Raw genomic sequence first — 18,800 nt, 5'->3', positions numbered from 1 at the left:
TTCAGAGAAATTTGTGGCAGAAGGGAGGTTCAAACGGTACCAAATAGATTCCTCCCAAGTTCTATTTATTCCAATGGTATTTTAAGCCATCCTGTTTGCAGGGGAGCTTGTCAAAAGTGGAAGGACCAGGGCTTCCCTGGTGGCGCAGTGGTTGAGAGTCTGCCTGCCGATGCAGGGGACACGGGTTCATGCCCCGGTCTGGGAAGATCCCACATGCTGCGGAGCGGCTGGGCCCGTGAGCCATGGCCGCTGAGCCTGTGCGTCCGGAACCTGTGCTCCGCAACGGGAGAGGCCACAACAGTGAGAGGCCCGTGTATCGCAAAAAAAAAAAAAAAAAAAGTGGAAGGACCAGAGGTCATTATTGGGTTGGTGATATCTTTTTAAAAAAATTTTTAACATCTTTATTGGAGTATAATTGCTTTACAATGGTGTGTTAGTTTCTGCTGTATAACAAAGTGAATCAGCTATACATATACATATATCCCCATATCTCCTCCCTCTTGTGTCTCCCTCCCACCCTCCATATTCCAACCCTCTAGGTGGTCACAGAGCACCGAGCTGATCTTCCTCTGCTATGTGGCTGCTTCCCACTAGCTATCTGTTTTACATTTAGTAGTGTATATATGTCCATGCCACTCTCTCACTTCATCCCAGCTTACCCTTCCCCCTCCCCGTGTCCTAAAGTCCATTCTCTACATCTGCGTCTTTATTCCTGTCCTGCCCCTAGGTTCTTCAGACCTTTTGTTTTTTTTTAGATTCCATATATATATGTTAGCATATGGTATTTGTTTTTCTATTTCTGACTTCACTCTGTATGACAGACTCTAGGTGCAACCACCTCACTACAAATAACTCAATTTCGTTTCTTTTTATGGCTAATACTCCATTGTATATATGTGCCACATCTTCTTTATCCATTCATCTGTTGATGGACACTTTGGTTGCTTCCATGTCCTGGCTATTGTAAATAGAGCTTCATTGAACATTGTGGCACACGACTCTTTTTGAATTATGTTTTCTCAGGGTACATGGCCAGTAGAGGGATTGCTGGGTCATATGGTAGTTCTATTTTTATTTTTTTAAGGAACCTCCATACTGTTCTCCATAGTGGCTGTATCAATTTACATTCCCACCAACAGTGCAAGAGGGTTCCCTTTTCTCCACACCCTCTCCAGCATTTATTGTTTGTAGATTTTGTGATGATGGCCATTCTGACTGGTGTGAGGAGATACCTCATTGTAGTTTTGATGTGCATTTCTCTGATGATTAGTGATGTTGAGCATCCTTTCATGTGTTTGTTGGAAATCTGTATATCGTCTTTGGAGAAATGTCTGTGTAGGTCTTCCACCCATTTTTGGATTGGGTTGTTTGTTTTTTTGATATTGAGCTGCATGAGCTGCTTGTAAATTTTAGAGATTAATCCATTGTCAGTTGCTTAATTTGCAAATATTTTCTCCCATTCTGAGGGTTGTCTTTTCGTCTTGTTTATGGTCTCCTTTGCTCTGCAAAAGCTTTTCAGTTTCATTAGGTCCCATTTGTTTATTTTTGTTTTTATTTCCATTACTCTAGGAGGTGGGTCAAAAAGGATCTTGCTGTGATTTATGTCATAGAGTGTTCTGCCTATGTTTTCCTCTAAGAGTTTTATAGTGTCTGGCCTTACATTTAGGTCTTTAATCCATTTTGAGTTTATTTTTGTGGATGGTGTTAGGGAGTGTTCTAATTTCATTCTTTTACATGTAGCTGTCCAGTTTTCCCAGCACCACTTATTGCAGAGACTGTCTTTCCTCCATTGTATACTCTTGTCTCCTTTATCAAAAATAAGGTGACCATATGTGCATGGGTTTATCTCTGGGCTTTCTATCCTGTTCCATTGATCGATATTTCTGTTTTTGTGCCAGTACCATACTGTCTTGATTACTGTAGCTTTGTAGTATAGTCTGAAGTCCGGGAGCCTGATTCCTCCAGCTCCGCTTTTCTTTCTCAAGATTGATTTGGCTCTTCGGGGTCTTTTGTGTTTCCATACAAATTGTGCAATTTTTTGTTCTAGTTCTGTGAAAAATGCCATTGGTAGTTTGATAGGGACTGCACTGAATCTGTAGATTGCTTTGGGTTGTATACTCATTTTCACATTATTGATTCTTCCAGTCCAAGAACATGGTATATCTCTCCATCTGTTTGTATCATCTTTAATGTCTTTCATCAGTGTCTTACAGTTTTCTGCATACAGGTCTTTTGTCTCCTTAGGTAGGTTTATTCCTAGGTATTTTTTTCTTTTTGTTGCAATGGTAAATGGGAATGTTTCCTTAATTTCTCTTTCAGATTTTTCATCATTAGTGTATAGGAATGCAAGAGATTTCTGTGCATTAATTTTGTATTCTGCTACTATAACAAATTCATTGATTAACTCTAGTAGTTTTCTGGTAGCATCTTTAGGATTCTCTGTGTATAGTATCATGTCATCTGCAAACAGTGACAGCTTTACTTCTTCTTTTCTGATTTGGAAACCTTTTATTTCTTTTTCTTCTCTGACTGCTGTGGCTAAAACTACCGAAACTATGTTGAATAATAGTGAGGAGAGTGGACAACCTTGTCTTCTCCCTGATCTTAGAGGAAATGCTTTCAGTTTTTCACCATTGAGAATGATGTTCGCTGTGGGTTTGTCATATATGGCCTTCATTGTGTTGAGGTAAGTTCCCTCTATGCCTTCTTTCTAGAGGGTTTTTATCATAAATGGGTGTTGAATTTTGTCAAAAGCTTTTTCTCCATCTATTGAGATGATCATATGGTTTTTCTCCTTCAATTTGTTAATATGGTGTATCACATTGATTGATTTGCATATATTGAAGGATCCTTGCATTCCTGAGATAAACCCCACTTGATCCTGGTGTATGATCCTTTTAATGTCCTGTTGGATTCTGTTTGCTAGTATTTTGTTGAGGATTTTTGCATCTATGTTCATCAGTGATATCGGCCGGTGGTTTTCTTTCTTTGTGTCATCTTTGTCTGGTTTTGGTATCAGGGTGATGGTGGCCTCGTAGAATGAGTTTGGGAGTGTTCCTCCCTCTGCTATACTTTACTTTGGAAGAGTTTGAGAAGGATAGGTGTTAGCTCTTTTCTAAATGTTTGATAAAATTCACCTGTGAAGCCATCTGGTCCTGGGCTTTTGTTTGTTCGAAGATTTTTAATCACAGTCTCAATTTCAGTGCTTGTGATTGGTCAGGTTATACTTTCTATTTCTTCCTGGTTCAGTCTCAGAAGGTTGTGATTTTCTAAGAATTTGTCCATTTCTTCCAGGTTGTCCATTTTGTTGGCATATAGTTGCTTGTAGTAATCTCTCATGACCCTTTGTATTTCTGCACTGTCAGTTGTTGCTTCTCCTTTTTCATTTCTAATTCTATTGATTTGAGTCATCTCCCTTTTTTTCTTGATGAGTCTGGCTAATGGTTTATCAATTTTGTTTATCTTCTCAAAGAACCAGCTTGTAGTTTTATTGATCTTTGCTATCGTTTCCTTCATTTGTTTTTCATTTATTTCTGATTTGATCTTTATGATTTCTTTCCTTTTGCTAACTTTGGGGTTTTTTTGTTCTTTCTAGAATTGCTTTAGGTGTAAGTTTAGCTTGTTTACTTGAGATGTTTCTCGTTTCTTGAGGTAGGATTATATTGCTATAAACTTCCCTCTTAGAGCTGCTTTTCCTGCATCCCATAGGTTTTGGGTCTTCGTGTTTTCATTGTCATTTGTTTCTAGGTATTTTTTGATTTCCTGTTTGATTTCTTCAGTGATCTCTTGGTTATTAAGTAGTGTATTGTTTAGCCTCCATATGTTTGTATTTTTTACAGATTTTTTCCTGTAATTGATATCTAGTCTCATAGCGTGTGGTCAGAAAAGATACTTGATATGATTTCAGTTTTCTTAAATCTATCAAGGCTTGATTTCTGACCCAAGATATGATCTATCCTGGAGATTGTTCCATGAGCACTTGAGAAGAAAGTGTATTCTGTTGTTTTTGGATGGAATGTCCTATAAATATCAATTAAGTCCATCTTGTTTAATGTATCATTTAAAGCTTGTGTTTCCTTATTTATTTTCATTTTGGATGATCTGTCCATTGGTGAAAGTGGGGTGCTAAAGTCCCCTACTATGATTGTGTTACTGTTGATTTCCCCTTTTATGGCTGTTAGCATTTGCCTTATGTATTGAGGTGCTCCAGTGTTGGGTGCATAAATATTTACAATTGCTATATCTTCTTCTTGGATTGATCTCTTGATCATTATGTAGTGTCCTCTTTGTCTCTTGTCTTTATTTTAAAGTCTTATTTTGTCTGATATGAGAATTGGTACTCCAACTTTCCTTTGATTTCCATTTGCATGGAATATCTTTTTCCATCCCCTCACTTTCAGTCTGTATGTGTCCGTAGGTCTGAAGTGGGTCTCTTGTAGACAGCATATATACGGGTCTTGTTTTTGTATCCATTCAGCCAGTCTGTATCTTTTGGTTGGAACATTTAATCCATTTACCTTTAAGGTAGTTATAGATATGTATGTTCCTATTACCATTTTCTTAATTGTTTGGGGTTTGTTATTGTAGGTCTTTTCCTTCTCTTGTGTCTCCTGCCTAGAGAGGTTCCTTTAGCATTTGTTATAAAGCTGCTTAGGTGGTGCTGAATTCTCTTAGCTTTTGCTTGTCTGTAAAGGTTTTAATTTCTCCGTCAAATCTGAATGAGATCCTTGCTGGGTAGAGTAATCTTGGTTGTAGGTTTTTCCCTTTCATCACTTTAAATATGTCCTGCCACTCCCTTGTGGCTTGCTGAGTTTCTGCTGAAAGATCAGCTGTTAACCTTATGGGGATTCCCCTGTGTGTTATTTGTTGTTTTTCCCTTGCTGCCTTTAATATTTTTTCTTTGTATTTAATTTTTGATAGTTTGATTAATATGTGTCTTGGCACGTTTCTCCTTGGATTTATACTGTATGGGACTCTCTGTGCCTCCTGGACTTTGGTGGCTCTTTCCTTTCCCATGTTAGGGAAGTTTTCAACTATAATCTCTTCAAATATTTTCTCAGTCCCTTTCTGTTTCTCTTCTTCTTCTGGGACCCCTATAATTTGAATGTTGATGAGTTTTATGTTGTACCAGAGGTCTCTGAGACTGTCCTCAATTCTTTTCATTCTTTTTTCTTTATTCTGCTCTGCAGTAGTTATTTGCACTATTTTATCTTCCAGGTCACTTATCCATTCTTCTGCCTCAGTTATTCTTCTATTGGTCCCTTCCAGAGAATTTTTAATTTCATTTATTGTGGTGTTCATCATTGTTTGTTTGCTCTCTAGTTCTTCTACGTCCTTGTTAAACGTTTGTTGTATTTTCTCCATTCTATTTCCAAGATTTTAGATCACCTTTACTATCATTACTCTGAATTCTTTTTCAGGTAGACTGCCTAGTTCCTCTTCATTTGTTTGGTCTGGTGGGTTTTTACCTTGCTCCTTCATCTGTTGTGTGTTTCTATGTCTTCTCATTTTGCTTAACTTACTGTGTTTGGGGTCTCCTTTTCACAGGATGCAGATTCGTAGTTCCCGTTGTTTTTGGTGTCTGCCCCCAGTGGCTACTACGGTTGGTTCAGTGGGTTGTGTAGGCCTCCTGGTGGAGGGGACTGGTGCCTGTGTTCTGGTGGATGAGGCTGGATCTTGTCTTTGTGGTGGGCAGGACCATGTCCTGTGGTGTGTTTTGGGGTATTTGTGACCTTATTATGATTTTAGGCAGCCTCTCTGCTAATGGTTGGGGTTGTATTCCTGTCTTGCTAGTTGTTTTGCGTAAGGTATTCAGCACTGTAGCTTGCTGGTCGTTGAGTGGAGCTGGGTCTTAGCGTTGAGATGGAGATCTCTGGAAGAGCTTTTGCTGTTTGATATTATGTGGATCCAGGATGTCTCAGGTGGACCAGTCCTGAACTCAGCTCTCCCACCTCAGAGGCACAGGCCTGACACCCAGCTGGAGCACCAAGACTCTGTCAGCCACATGGCTCAGAAGAAAAGGGAGAAAAAAAGAAAGAAAGAAAGAGAAAAATAAAGTTATTAAAATGAAACATAAAAATTATTAAAAATAAAGAAGAAATTTAAAAAGAAAGAAAGAAGAGAGCAACCAAACAAAAAAATTCACCAGTGATAACAAGTGCTAAAAAACGACACTTAAAAAAAAAAATTAAAAAAAGGACAGACAGAACCCTAGGACAAATGGTAAAAGCAAAACTATACAGAGAAAATCACACTCCACCTCCTTAATTTGGGATGATTCGTTGTCTATTCATGGATTCCACAGATGCAGGGTACAGCAAGTTGATTGTGGAGATTTAATCCGCTGCTCCTGAGGCTGCTGGGAGAGATTTCCCTTTCTCTTCTTTGTTCGCACAGCTCCCGGGGCTCAGCTTTGGATTTGGCCCCACCTCTGCGTGTAGGTCGCCTGAGGGCGTCTGTTCTTCGCTCAGACAGGACAGGGTTAAAGGAGCTGCTGATTGGGGTCTCTGGCTCACTCAGGCCTCGGGGAGGGGGAGGGGTACGGATGTGGGACGAGCCTGCGGCGGCAGAGGCCGGCGTGCGTTCTCCCGGGGAAGTTGTCCCTGAATCACGGGACCCTGGCTGTGGCGGGCTGCACAGGCTCCCGGGAGGGGAGGTGTGGAGAGTGACCTGTGCTCGCACACAGGCTTCTTGGTGGCGGCAGCAGCAGCCGTAGCATCTCATGCCCGTCTCTGGAGTCCGTGCTGATAGCCGCGGCTCGCGCCCGTCTCTGGAGTTCGTTTAGGCGGTGCTCTGAATCCCCTTTCCTCGCGCACCCCGAAACAACGGTCTCTTGCCTCTTCGGCAGCTCCAGACTTTTTCCCGGACTCCCTCCCGGCTAGTTGTGGCGCACTAGCCCCCTTCAGGCTGTGTTCACGCAGCCAAGGTTGGTGATATCTTTACCTTCCGTTAACACCAGGGGTGAGAGAGGTTTCTAATACCTAAAGACAGCTTTTTAAGAGCAAAGTTCCCATTTCCCATTTCTTATCTCCGCATAAAAGACCTTAACAAGCCCAGATATCATTGTGTGTAACCTTTCCCTATGGAACATGCCCCCAGTGAGGCCTAATGGTGGGGTTTGTCTGTGATAGGTGGGAGGGGGGAATCGGTGGAACTCTTGGTGGCCATTTGAAAGTATTGTCTGCTACACCTGTTCTCTTTTGTTTTTTGTCCATTTAGAGGGTGTAACAAAATAAAGTCCAAGGGCTTTCCCAGACGTTTCCATGAAGTGCCTTCTTCTGGGGAGAGAGGAGAGAAGGGGAGCAGGTGAGGGGCAGTCAAGCTTAAGGTGGGGGAGGGGGGTCTCTTTGGCCGGGACTGGTTTGCCGGATTTTTGTTCTGTTGCCATGGGGATTAAAGCCCTCTAGACAGCACGGTGCTGAAACTCACCTGTTCTACCCCAGCTCCCAAAAGTACGACTTGCAAATACCAGTGCAGCTTGCAGGTAGCTGGTAGCAACTAAATTTATGTCCTATGCGTGCTTGCTTTGCTTGATCTTGCCATTTGGGGGGATGTTTTTTGTTTCTAGGATGGGGGTGCGTTCTGTGTTTATGTGTCTGTATGTCTGTTGCATCCATTTTCTTTCTGAAATTTCAGATGTTTGCATGTTTGAGAGTTTTTTAAAAAAAACAGTTTATGCATGCGTTTAGCCTTATAAGTGAAAAATACCTTGTAGAAACCTAAATTTGTAGAAGAGTTAAGGAAGACGACTAAGAAGGGAAGAACAAGTAAATGGGGTTACATCGTGTGTTCTTCCATAAGAAGGCTAAAATTTAAAAAAATAAATAAAAGTTCTAGACAGCTTGAATACTTGAAAAAATTATTGTCCTGGAAAGATTTATAATAAACCTTTAGGAATCAGGATTATATAATTTTAATCACCACACATGAGCCCTTGATAATACTTTTGTAAGGCTTATCTAGGCAAACTGCTTAATATGGCAATTAATACTTTAATATTAAATGGCCAATTAGGATAATTCACTAGTTAATATTTTGTTGTGAGTAGTCCTTTATTACTTTCAATGAACCAATTTATTGAATTTACATTAGAATTTTTACATGGAATTATTTGTCTCCATTGGTTGTGGGTAAATCAGATTATTAGATGAAATTGTAGATATCCACCCACTATAATCAGGGATACCTATGAGACGTATACCTATCCTAAGATGGTATAGTATAAGAATTATGGAAGATTAATGAGAAATTCTATGATCCATCTTCTTTTAAGGTCAACGGTGCAATTTTGGCCTTTTAGAGAAAGGCAGTAACGGCTGACTCTGCTAATGTAATTATTCTTTCTATGATCTCTTTTTACTTATTGAAGTCTTCAATTTTGAATCACATTTTCAACACTCCAAGGGTAAAAACTGAAAGAGAAACCCCTCTGTACAAGCTTTCGATTCAAAGATCTAATCTTAAGAGGGAGACCTTGAACATCAATTAAATGCCTAACTTTTATGCCCAGTTCATTATAAATATAATGTGGTTTTGACTGTCACACTTTTAAAAGCCAGCATTACCTCGTGGATGGCACAAAGATAAATGCTCTTCCAATTTCTAAGTCCTTTCCAGAAATGATGCCATAGCCAAGTGGACTGTTAGACTGTTACCAAGTCTAATTTTTGTACTTGGCCCCAAATGTGGGAGTGTGCTCGTTAGAGATATATTTTAGATCCTGAGAGGCTATGTTTTGTTATAAAGCACTTCAGTCCCTCTGGTATCTTCTGTACTTCTGAGTGCCAGAAGCTTGGGGGAAGCACAGTTTTATGTAGGTCTAGAAGTTGAGAACTATCTTGGGAAACTACAAGTATTTATAGAATTCACCTACTTGTGAATCATGTCTTTGACTTTACTTTTTTTATAAAATTGGGAACTAAGACAGACCTTGGCTCAGGGAGTTGTGAGCTCTCACTGCAGCTCTACCTCCTCCTGGCTCTATGACCTTGAGTTACTTCCCGAAGCCCTCTGAGCCTCAACTGACTCATCTAGAAAATGGGTCTAGTAATCGTTCCTTGTCGCAGGGCTGTGAAGAGTAAATGAGATAATAGGTGTAAAATGCTTAGTGCGTGAAATTTGTTACCCCGTTAGAAGATGAGGGAACCGGGGCTCTGAGAAGTTACTTGTCGGGGCCACCCTGCTCAGGTGGCCGAGTGGGGACTGCCACCCCTGTGGTCTGAGTCCTTAGCGATGCCGCCTCTCCTCACTGCCCCACGTGCTGTGCTGACTTCTCCATGGTGAAGATATGGGCCTGGTAAGGACGTATTCTCAAGTCTCCGCTCTTCTCTGCTGGCTACCCTGCCATACTCTCTCCCTCCAGAGCCTGCCATTCCTCACTCCTCTTGAGGGTTCTGTGTCCTGAAGACCTCCAGCCAGCCCACTTTCCCCTCCCCTCCCCCTACTCTATCCCCAGGAGCTTTTGTGGAGCCCCCCGACCCAGTTGCACCCTTTGCTGCTCTGTAGGAAGCCTTCCAGGGGACAGGGGGGCCCTGCTCCTCTTGGCCCCTTTGTCTAACCTCACTGGCCTTAACCACTCCTCTCGCACGTCAGGAGGGAGGGAGGGTCAGTGCAGTCCAAGGGTGGACAGAATCACCAAGCAGGACCAAGCCTGTAAGAAGGGATTGCTGATTATCTCCCCAGAAGGGGGAAGAAAAAACAATAAAAATCAGACCCAAGTATTTACTTTTCCAAAAAAGTTGTAAATTTTTCAGTGTTTTAGGATTTTGAATAGGTAATACTTGACATGGGTCAAAAGTCAAAAAGTGTACAATTATATATACTCCGAGATCTCCATGCCATCACCCACCCGCCAAACCCTGCTTCCTACCCCATCATGCACAGGTAACCACTACTACTAGGTAATTGTCCTTAAAGGTTGCTGTGTGTGTGTGTGTGTGTGTGTGTTTGAACCTATATCCCCTTATCTCCTTTTACAGAGGAGAATACTGCATACACTGTCATCAACCACCTTTTTTCACGTAACGTGATTTTTCTCGATGCGTATATACTTTTCTCATTCTTTTTTACAGAAGCACGGTATTTTTTTGTATAGTTGTGTTGTGATTTGTTTAACTAGTCTCCTGTGGCTGTCATTTTGGTTGTTCTCAGGTCTTTTGTTATGACACAATAGTGTGGTGAATAACTTCATATGTTATTTTGCAAGTGGATGAGTCTGTTTGTAGGATAAATTCAAGAAATTGGCTGTTTTACGAGCTACGTGCATTTGTAATTTTGATAGATGGTGACACTTTGCTCTCCCTGGGGAGACACCAAGGCGGGCTTCTACTAGCAATGCATGAGCCTGCCTATTTCCCTACAGCTTTTCCAGCACAGGGTGTTGTCAAACTTCGGCATTTTTGCTAACCTTATAGGTGAAAAAAAATGGTGTCTTAGTGTAGTTTTAATAAAGTGTTCTCTGTTATTGTAAGTGAGGCTAAACATCTTTCCTATGTCTGTGCCATTTGTATTTCTTTTTCTGTAAATTGTTTTTTATCTTTTGCTCATTCTTCCTTTGCATTGTCGGTCGTTTTCTATTTAAGAGAGAGCTCTCTTGTCAGCAATATGGGTTGCAGATTTTCTTTTCCTAATTTGGGGTTTGTCTTTTAACTGTGTTTATGCTGCTTCTTTCATGTTGATATAATTGGATTTATCCATAAATTTCTTCTTGGGTTTCTGAGTTTTGAGTCGTCATTAGAAAATCTTTCCCCATTCTGAGGTTACTTTTTTTAAGGTACTTTTATGGCTTCAAATTTTAATGTGAAATTCTTAAATCATTTGGAATTTAACCTGGTTGATGGTGTGATGTCTGAATCAACTTTTTTTTTCCCAGATGGTCCCAGGTATTTAAAAAGTACTGCAATCTGGGGCTGTTTAGTGAAGAAGCACGTAATACCTCACTAGATCCTTAAAATAAGACTCTTACAGCAAAAGCCTGACTGACTTCAGTTCAGTCAGTATGTTAATGAAATAAGTAGTTGCCAAAGGTTTTTACCAGACCATTTTATGATACAGATACTGAATCATACGTGCAATAAATAAAATGTGAATTTCCAAAATAAGTTGGACCCATCCTGTCCCCGTTAACCCTCCCAGTCAGTGGGGAATTGTGTCAGGGCTCTAAAACAGCGGCAAGATAAGGTACAGAGTTCCTGAAGCCTCAGTCCAGAAATGGAGAACATTCCAGGCCAGGGTCCTAACTAAACGGGAGATGACTTCAAAGCCTTCTTTCGGGGTAACAGCTGGGAGTGTTGGCAAGGACTGCCCAGAGCTCACTTCCTTAAAACCAGCTGGAACATACAAACTGCCCTGTTCAGGTTCTCAGTCTTGTCAAAATGTGGTTTATGAAGTGACCTTTTCCTCTCTTATCTCCTGGAAAGCGTTACCAGTACTTCAGGGTGTCTGCAAGGGTTTCTTGGCAAACTTAATATCTAGCTAGGAGGTATGTTGCCTTGAGACCACTGATGTGGATATAATTTGTTAATTTTCTCCCACCTTCCTAAGATGTTAATTGCAGGCAGTCTGTATCCTCCAATAAAATTCTCACTGCAGAAATCAGATTTTTGTCACTTCCAGCTGTAACGAGACTTGCACGGCACATCTCTCCTACCCAGGTGAGATCCAAAATATTTCAAAACACTTTCTACTCATTTAATATCTCTTCGCTCTGTCACCCCCTCCCCCCCCCACTCAGCTTCAACATAATTTTGTTCGCTTTTCTCTTCCCCTTCCTCCCATCATCTCCTCCTCACACCTGACAAGCCCCACTGATCCAGGTGATGGCAACCATCTGTCCCAGGATTTCCAGGCTAGCCCCGATGTGGATTATGCCGTTAGGTTATCCCCACAAGGACATTGGTATTTGTCAGATCCCATGTCTCTTTGACGGTTTGGAGAATATGCAAATGAGAAACACAGCCCTCAATTCTTTTTTCTAGAAGATCCCCTCCTGAAAAGATACTCCAAGTATAAACTGAGTTTGACAAACAGAGTCATTTAACATGCAGTAAAGGAAACTGAACCGCAAGTGAGTGGTTGCACGTGAAACACCTCAGCTCAGAACTTACACTGGGCTCTTTTCTAAGCAGGACCCCCGCATTATTTCTAGCAGACCCTCCTCTTTGAGGAAAAGCCCATCAGCGCCCACAGACTTTTCCTTCTATTGTTGTCTTTGTCACTTCCATTCCTTGAAACATTTTGCCCTAATATATCAATCCGTGTCTTTTTAACACAGGCCTCAGTCGTCTTCCTGGAAGGCATGCGAACGGGTTACCACTTTCTATTCATAAGTGGCTCTTATTCATACACGGTTTACTACAACAGCTCCATTTACAAAAGTAAATACTAACATGATTTCTGTACTCGGCAGCGTGAGAATGAACGGGATTGTTAGCGGGCGTGCCGCCGTAAATTTAGATGAGGGCAGTATACAAATCAGTTACGATTACTTAATTAATATTCAACAGCAGCTCAGCCAATGGCCCGTTCTAGCCTGCAATTAGCATTTTGAGCTGCATGCCACTGACAAGCTCCTTGTCACTCCGTTGTGATTATAAAAGCTTTGAGCTCAATTTGAAGACAGTGACTTGGTTCCTAATCCCTATATATCAGTATTTGGTTATTTTGTAATCCCGGGTTTTTCACAGGAGTCTAGAAATCGCGTCGTGATCCCGCTCTCGCCCCGGCCCCATCAGTCATGCTGATGCTAAGGGCCCTGGATGACAACAGGGTGACATCTCAAGCTTGCCAAAGGGATGCCCATTTTGACCCAGATTTCTAGAGACCTCCGAAACCCCCTCTCCTGTAAGCGGGTCTGGATTTCTGCCTTCGGAGGAGCCGTACGGAGTGGAACTCCTCACATTTCCAATATTCAATCTTCCTGGACTGGAGGTCGGCACTTAGCTTTTGAAAAGTATCAGTCACCTAAATTATTCCCAGCTTCCTGTTCGAGGGGCAGAAAGAGGTCTAAGTAAGAAAATTGTTAGGACACATCAGAGGTTATCTAAGCAGGTACCTGGGAAGACAGGAGCAGCAGAAAGGAACGCCTTTCTGCGGAAGTTTGCTCTCACTGGGTGTCCTGCCTTAAGATGTGTCAGATTCCTGGAAAGAAATGAGAGGCGAGGAAGGGAGAGTCTAGAGGGTTCCTGCTTATCTTTGTAGTTTGCTGCATTTTGTTTGAATAGGAAGCCTCTGTAACTTGGGTTTATTTATTAAGTTACAAAGCACAGCCAGAGTAGCTGGCTGTGTGTGTGTGTGTGTGTGTGTGTGTATTTCATTCGTCAGGAGAGCCAATTAAACACACCAGCCTGTCCTGTGCTGGCAGCATGTGTGTTTCGGTGGGGAGCTCTGGGAATTGGCATTGATGGCTTACTGATCTCGGTTGGTATCTACTGCATCCTGACTAGAAGATGTACTTTGACATGGGCTGTGCTTTCTCAAGAACAGAATTTTTTTTTTTTTTTTCGATACGCGGGCCTCTCACTGTTGTGGCCTCTCCTGTTGCGGAGCACAGGCTCCGGACGCACAGGCTCAGCGGCTATGGTTCACGGGCCCAGCCGCTCTGCGGCATGTGGGATCCTCCTGGACCGGGCCACGAACCCGTGTCCCCTGCATCGGCAGGGAGACCCTCAACCACTGCGCCACCAGGGAAGCCCAAGAGTAGAATTTTTGATTTTTGAAAAAGTCTCTCTTCAAAATATATGCCTTATTTGAAAGAATGCAAAGTTATTTTTAGAAATTTCAGTCCGAGACCCATTGTTCATGACTAAGCTTTAAGTGTCTGTGGGTTTTTAGAAGCCAGCCTGATGCATACGTGCCCATTCCTGCCGCGAGGCCTTCAGACACCGGACGGGTCTGGACCACAGGTAGTGGGGTGTGGTCTTGAGACCAGGGAGCTGCTAGCCAGGATCCACTTCTGATCAACTACTGGAGAGGATCGAGTACATTATCCTTTTCACTTCTAGTCAAGCCTTTCTTAGAAATCTTAAACTATGAGTCCATGTTGGTTTTCTAAAAAGGGATGAAGGAAGGGAGAGTAATATAGAAAGCTTGTTTCCATTTTGCTACTTAGAACTTCCTGTGAGATACACATAGTTGACCATCTTTGGTCAAAAACCAGAAGCATTTGGCTTGTGTTCTGGGGCTGTGTCATGTGAAACATGCATACCGTTAAACGGTAGACTCTCATTCAAGGTGAGAGATGCTTAGTCTGTGAGAGGCATAGGAGAAGTGGGACCCAGAGACTCACATCTCCCATTTCATTTTCATTCTGGCCCAGATTCCCCTCAAGTTGAACAGAGGAAAAGTATCTCCTGCAAACTGGGATGTCTTTTTCTTGCATCCATCTGGGAGCGTTCAGTGAACGTGCGATGGAACTCTATAGTGGTACTTGCTTCACGGGCCAGGGAGGGGGAGTTTAGAAAGCTATCTAACTCGGTGGTTTTCAAATTTGTTCAAGTGGCAGGACGCCTGGAATTCAGGACATCAGAACATCGTGAACTGCTTGATAGTAAAGTTTGTATCGACAACTTCAGTCCCTTCACAGAAACTAAAATTCATTTTGCTGGCAGACAATAGAGCCATAAAGCCACAAAGGTGGCTTAAAAGGTAGCTTTAGGAGGAAAAACTTTCATTTGAGAAATCTGAGTTTCTTCTGTGCTGAGACTTCTGTTCTATACAGTGGCAGAACACTTGGCTCCAACTTGGAGAATTCCATCCTATTTCTGAGAAACTTATAACAGAAACAAAGCAGAAGACCTTTCACGTTTTTATTCAAGTATATGCAATACAGTTTTTCTTTCTGTGTTTGAGATGAGTATGTTAACGTCCTTGAATTCTATTTCTTTAACTTTTTTTTTTTTTTTTTGGGGGGGCTGCGCCGTGCGGCATGAGGGATCTTAGTTCCCTGACCAGGGATCAAACCCATCCCCCAGCATTGGGAGCGCAGAGTCTTAACCACTGGACCACCAGGGACATCCCCATCCTTGAATTGTTAATACTGTTTCCTATCTCATAGGGGACCCTTTAAAATCTAGAGTCTTCTCTGGGTATTTTTAAGGTGTCTGCCATTCAAGATTGTTTTATTTTGTTAGGGCTTTCCTAGAGTGCTGGAGACTCTCGGGAACCGTTTTTCTCTATTTTAAAAGCTTCCCAAACCAAAGAGATACGTGCCTCTGGGTGATAACCAGGGCGTGATTGAAAGTTCAGTGGGGTGCGCGTGTGTGCGTGCATGGGTTGGTGGGGGTAGCTGACTGACGTCAGGACCCTCCAAAACTAAGGTGGACTTAAATTCCTAAATTGGGAAACCCAGAGTGTCAGGAAAACACATGCTCAAAGGTAGATGAAGCAAAGTAAAAGATAACTAATTTGGATCATTACTAAGCCAGTCAGGGTCAATTAAAAAAAAAAACAACAAATCTGTTCTCAGTTCCTTAAAGCACATATATAGGGGTAGGGGTGGGCAGAGAAAAAGAAAAGAAAGAAAGAAGGCGGCAAGCGGTGAAAACAGAATTTATGGTGGGAACCCACCGGACTGTAATTTGTAGTGAAACTTGAAAATGTATTTTTTTATTCCAAACATGATCTACTTTATAGTTTTCCCTTTTTAAGGTACTGGCATAAACAATTGCTCGCTGTGAAGAAATAATTTTAGAGAATGGCTCTTGATGATCCTAGAATCTTTTTCATTCAATGAGGGGTTTTAGAGTCAGTTATTTGAAAGTGAATTAGACCTAGATAGAACTTTGAAATTGCATGCTCGGTGACATAGTCGGACATTTTCAGAAATTTAATCTCCATTTTCCTGAGCTCAGAATTAGAGACAAGACTGCCTCTTCGAACACTTCACAGTTGAGACATTTAGAGACATTAAAACTTCCATTTTCTTTTCCTCTTCTCCAAAATCACTGCCTTTACATTTTTATTCCTGGATACTGCTGGAGGTAAAACAAAACGAGACAAAACAAAAAAAACCCTCTCCTGAGATTTCTCTGAGGTGAGCAAGTTAAATAAAATGTCACGTGATAACGACTCTGAACCAGCCCCTTTTCTTAGATTTTAAACTCAAAGTACAGAATGTGTACCCCCAGAGTGTTCATCTCCGTGTGGTCACTGGTAGTGAAAAGGTGACCACAGCTGAGCACCGTAGTCAGTCCCTCACCCAAAGTAGATCCCCAGTCAATAGTTATTCAAGAAATAATAAGTGAAATATCTAACAATGTAGCGCATCCATGAAGTGGAAGAGACATTAATGTGAGATGTCAGTTCATACTTGTTATCAAGGAGATACGTATAAATATGACCTCATTTTGGTCTGCCTGTCTGTATTTGGGTGAGATTACATCAGTAGCCCCTGATGCATCTCCTTGCTCCGTTCTTGCTGCTCTGTACTCTGTTCACCACCAGGCAGCCAAAGTGAGCGCTTCAAAGGAGATGAGTCAGACCGTTCCAGTCCGCGGATTAAAGCCCTCCGTTGGCTTTCCATCACTCACAGATGCCAGTGAAGCTTGTGGCCTTCGACCTGGCATGACTTGGCTCTTGCCCACCTCTCTGGGTCCACTTCTTGCCCTGCTCTTAAGTCTGGCTTCCTTTCAGTTCCTGCAGTGGATGAGCTTACTCTGTTCCAAGGCTCTTTTGTTTTGTTTTGTTTTGTTTTGTTTTGTTTTTTTGGTGGGACGCGGGCCTCTCAGTGTTGTGGCCTCCCCTGTTGCGGAGCACAGGCTCCGGACGCGCAGGCTCAGCGGCCATGGCTCAAGGGCCCAGCCGCTCCACAGCATGTGGGATCTTCCCGGACCGGTGCACGAACCCGTGTCCCCTGCATCGGCAGGCGGACTCCCAACCACCGCGCCACCAGGGAAGGCCCCCAAGGCTCTTTTAACCGGCTCCTGGATCTGCCTAGAGTGGTCTTCCCCTATACCCTCCTACGACTGGTCCTCACCAATCAGCTCTCAGCTCCCATGCCACCTCCTGGTGAGGTCCCTTCCTTCACCTCCCCGCATCAGTTATCACCACCTCATCCTGTTTTATTTTCTTCATAGCTCTTGACTATTTGAAATTATTTGTTTCCTTGTTTGTTGTTGATTTCCCCAAGAGACTATAAACTGCCATGAGGGCAGGGACCTCGTCTGTCTTGTTTATGTTCTGCTCCCAGCCCCTCACTGTCAGTGATCAAGGAACAGTCAATAAGTGAGGAAAAGTGTGGAAGGATGTACCCCACAATATTAATAGTGAAGATTACTAAGAGAAGGATGAGGGTAACTTTACCTGATTGTTTTTTCTTTTTGTTCACTTGTATTTATTTCCTAATTTTTCTGCAGAGATTGTGAATTACTTGCGCACACGATTCTTTCTAAATTACTCCAGTGTTTAGCCAGGCTTGAGATGTATTTAAGGCGTCCAGCCATAAGAATGCGTTATATGCATGCTCCTTGCTGTGTAGTGGGTGCTGAATAAATGTTTAGTGGGTCCACTGAAACCTTTATTCATTTGCCCCCAAGTTCTGTAGTTGGGTGCCCACCCGAGTCCATGGGTGGGAGGAAAGCCCGCATGACCTGCATCAAGGTGCAGATGTAGGGAGCTGTGTCTCCGGGTTTCTGACCTTCATCCCAGTGCTGTGCTCCTCTCTGGCAATCACAGAGTTCTTTTGCTCCAGGGAAAATCCATTATAAACAGCCACACATGGGGCACTAGCGTGTGATGTGCTTCGGTACACACTGCTTTTTTCAAAGAGAATGTGGAGCCTCTCGCCTCACATGGAACTGAGAGTCTGGGTGAACTGTCTGCCTGTCTTCTGCCAGAGAAAGAACCCACAATGTCGTTTATCCTTTCCAAGTCACTTGACGTTAACAGTCCCTTGGCCGGTACTGATTCTTTTTACTAATGCTTTCTCTCTTAGAAATTTAACAGGTAGAGTAATTGTGGTCTTAGAATAGTTATTTCTTTGTTGTTGTTGTGGGGTGTCTTTTTTTGCACTTTTTTCCTTCTTCACTTAGTTAAAGTCTGAGCCGGTAAATTGTGTGCCATTTGTTTCAGCGTCATATAGCACTAAGTACTTCAGTGGTCAGTATCTTAACAAAAGTAGATTTTCCTTAGCTATGACGCTGGCTGGTTAGGGTTCTAGCTAGTTTGTGAAGTCCGTATCCTATGTGTTTTAACTCTAGTGTTATATTCTGGAAATCTGTGCAAATTTGCTGGGGCGTAGGGGGAAGAATCCAAGAAGAGAAAACTTGCTGATGAGCTTAGAAACAGAAAGAAGCTATTACCTCAAACAACAAAATCATGGTTTTTTTTCCACATGGATTTGCATCATTTCACATTCAGTAGAAGATTCCGTTACTACCACAGCCCTAAAATACTTTGTACGTTGCATGTCCATGTAGCGTAAGTCAGACTGACTGTTCCTTCCAAATTTAGGTATAGGCAGCTAGACAGTGAGTGATGAAAACGTGTTCTATTATTTATACTACAAATGCCAGGCAATTCATAGAAGAAAATCATTGTTCAGAGCACTGCGAGAGCAGTCCCGTGAGATGTGCCCGGAGTGGGAGTGATTTATGTTCAGGACCCCCTAATGGTATAGGGAGCAGCTATCCAGACCTCTTCTAGAGCCATGCCCGGGTGTACGGTGGGTAGAGCCGCTTTCCATCCGAAAATAGGCACTGCTTAAAGGAACACACTTCACAGTGTGACACGCGATCGTTTCTGATTGTGCGTGGTTCTGATCGCTCCATGTAAAGCTGCGGGGGAATAATCCGTAGGACTTGGAG

At 42.5% G+C, this 18,800-nt stretch overlaps 1 protein-coding gene across 2 annotated transcripts in view; it reads left to right on the top strand.

Moving 5' to 3' along the window:
- The window catches only part of PTPRG (protein tyrosine phosphatase receptor type G), a 727,666-nt gene that overhangs the window by 652,291 nt on the left and 56,575 nt on the right, over positions 1-18,800 (top strand). Inside the window, exon 14 of one of the 2 annotated variants that reach the window (XM_065884517.1) lies at positions 7,219-7,305. The exons of the other annotated variant lie outside the window; for it this stretch is intronic. Within the exon in view, the coding sequence (XP_065740589.1) occupies positions 7,219-7,305 (87 nt within the window). The remainder of the gene's footprint in view (positions 1-7,218; positions 7,306-18,800) is intronic. 2 annotated transcript variants of the gene reach the window in all.

Source organism: Phocoena phocoena, chromosome 10 (assembly GCF_963924675.1).
Source record: "Phocoena phocoena chromosome 10, mPhoPho1.1, whole genome shotgun sequence".
Lineage (NCBI taxonomy): Eukaryota > Metazoa > Chordata > Mammalia > Artiodactyla > Phocoenidae > Phocoena > Phocoena phocoena.
Note: the sequence above shows the minus strand (reverse complement) of the source record. Positions and strands in the feature narration are given on the sequence as shown.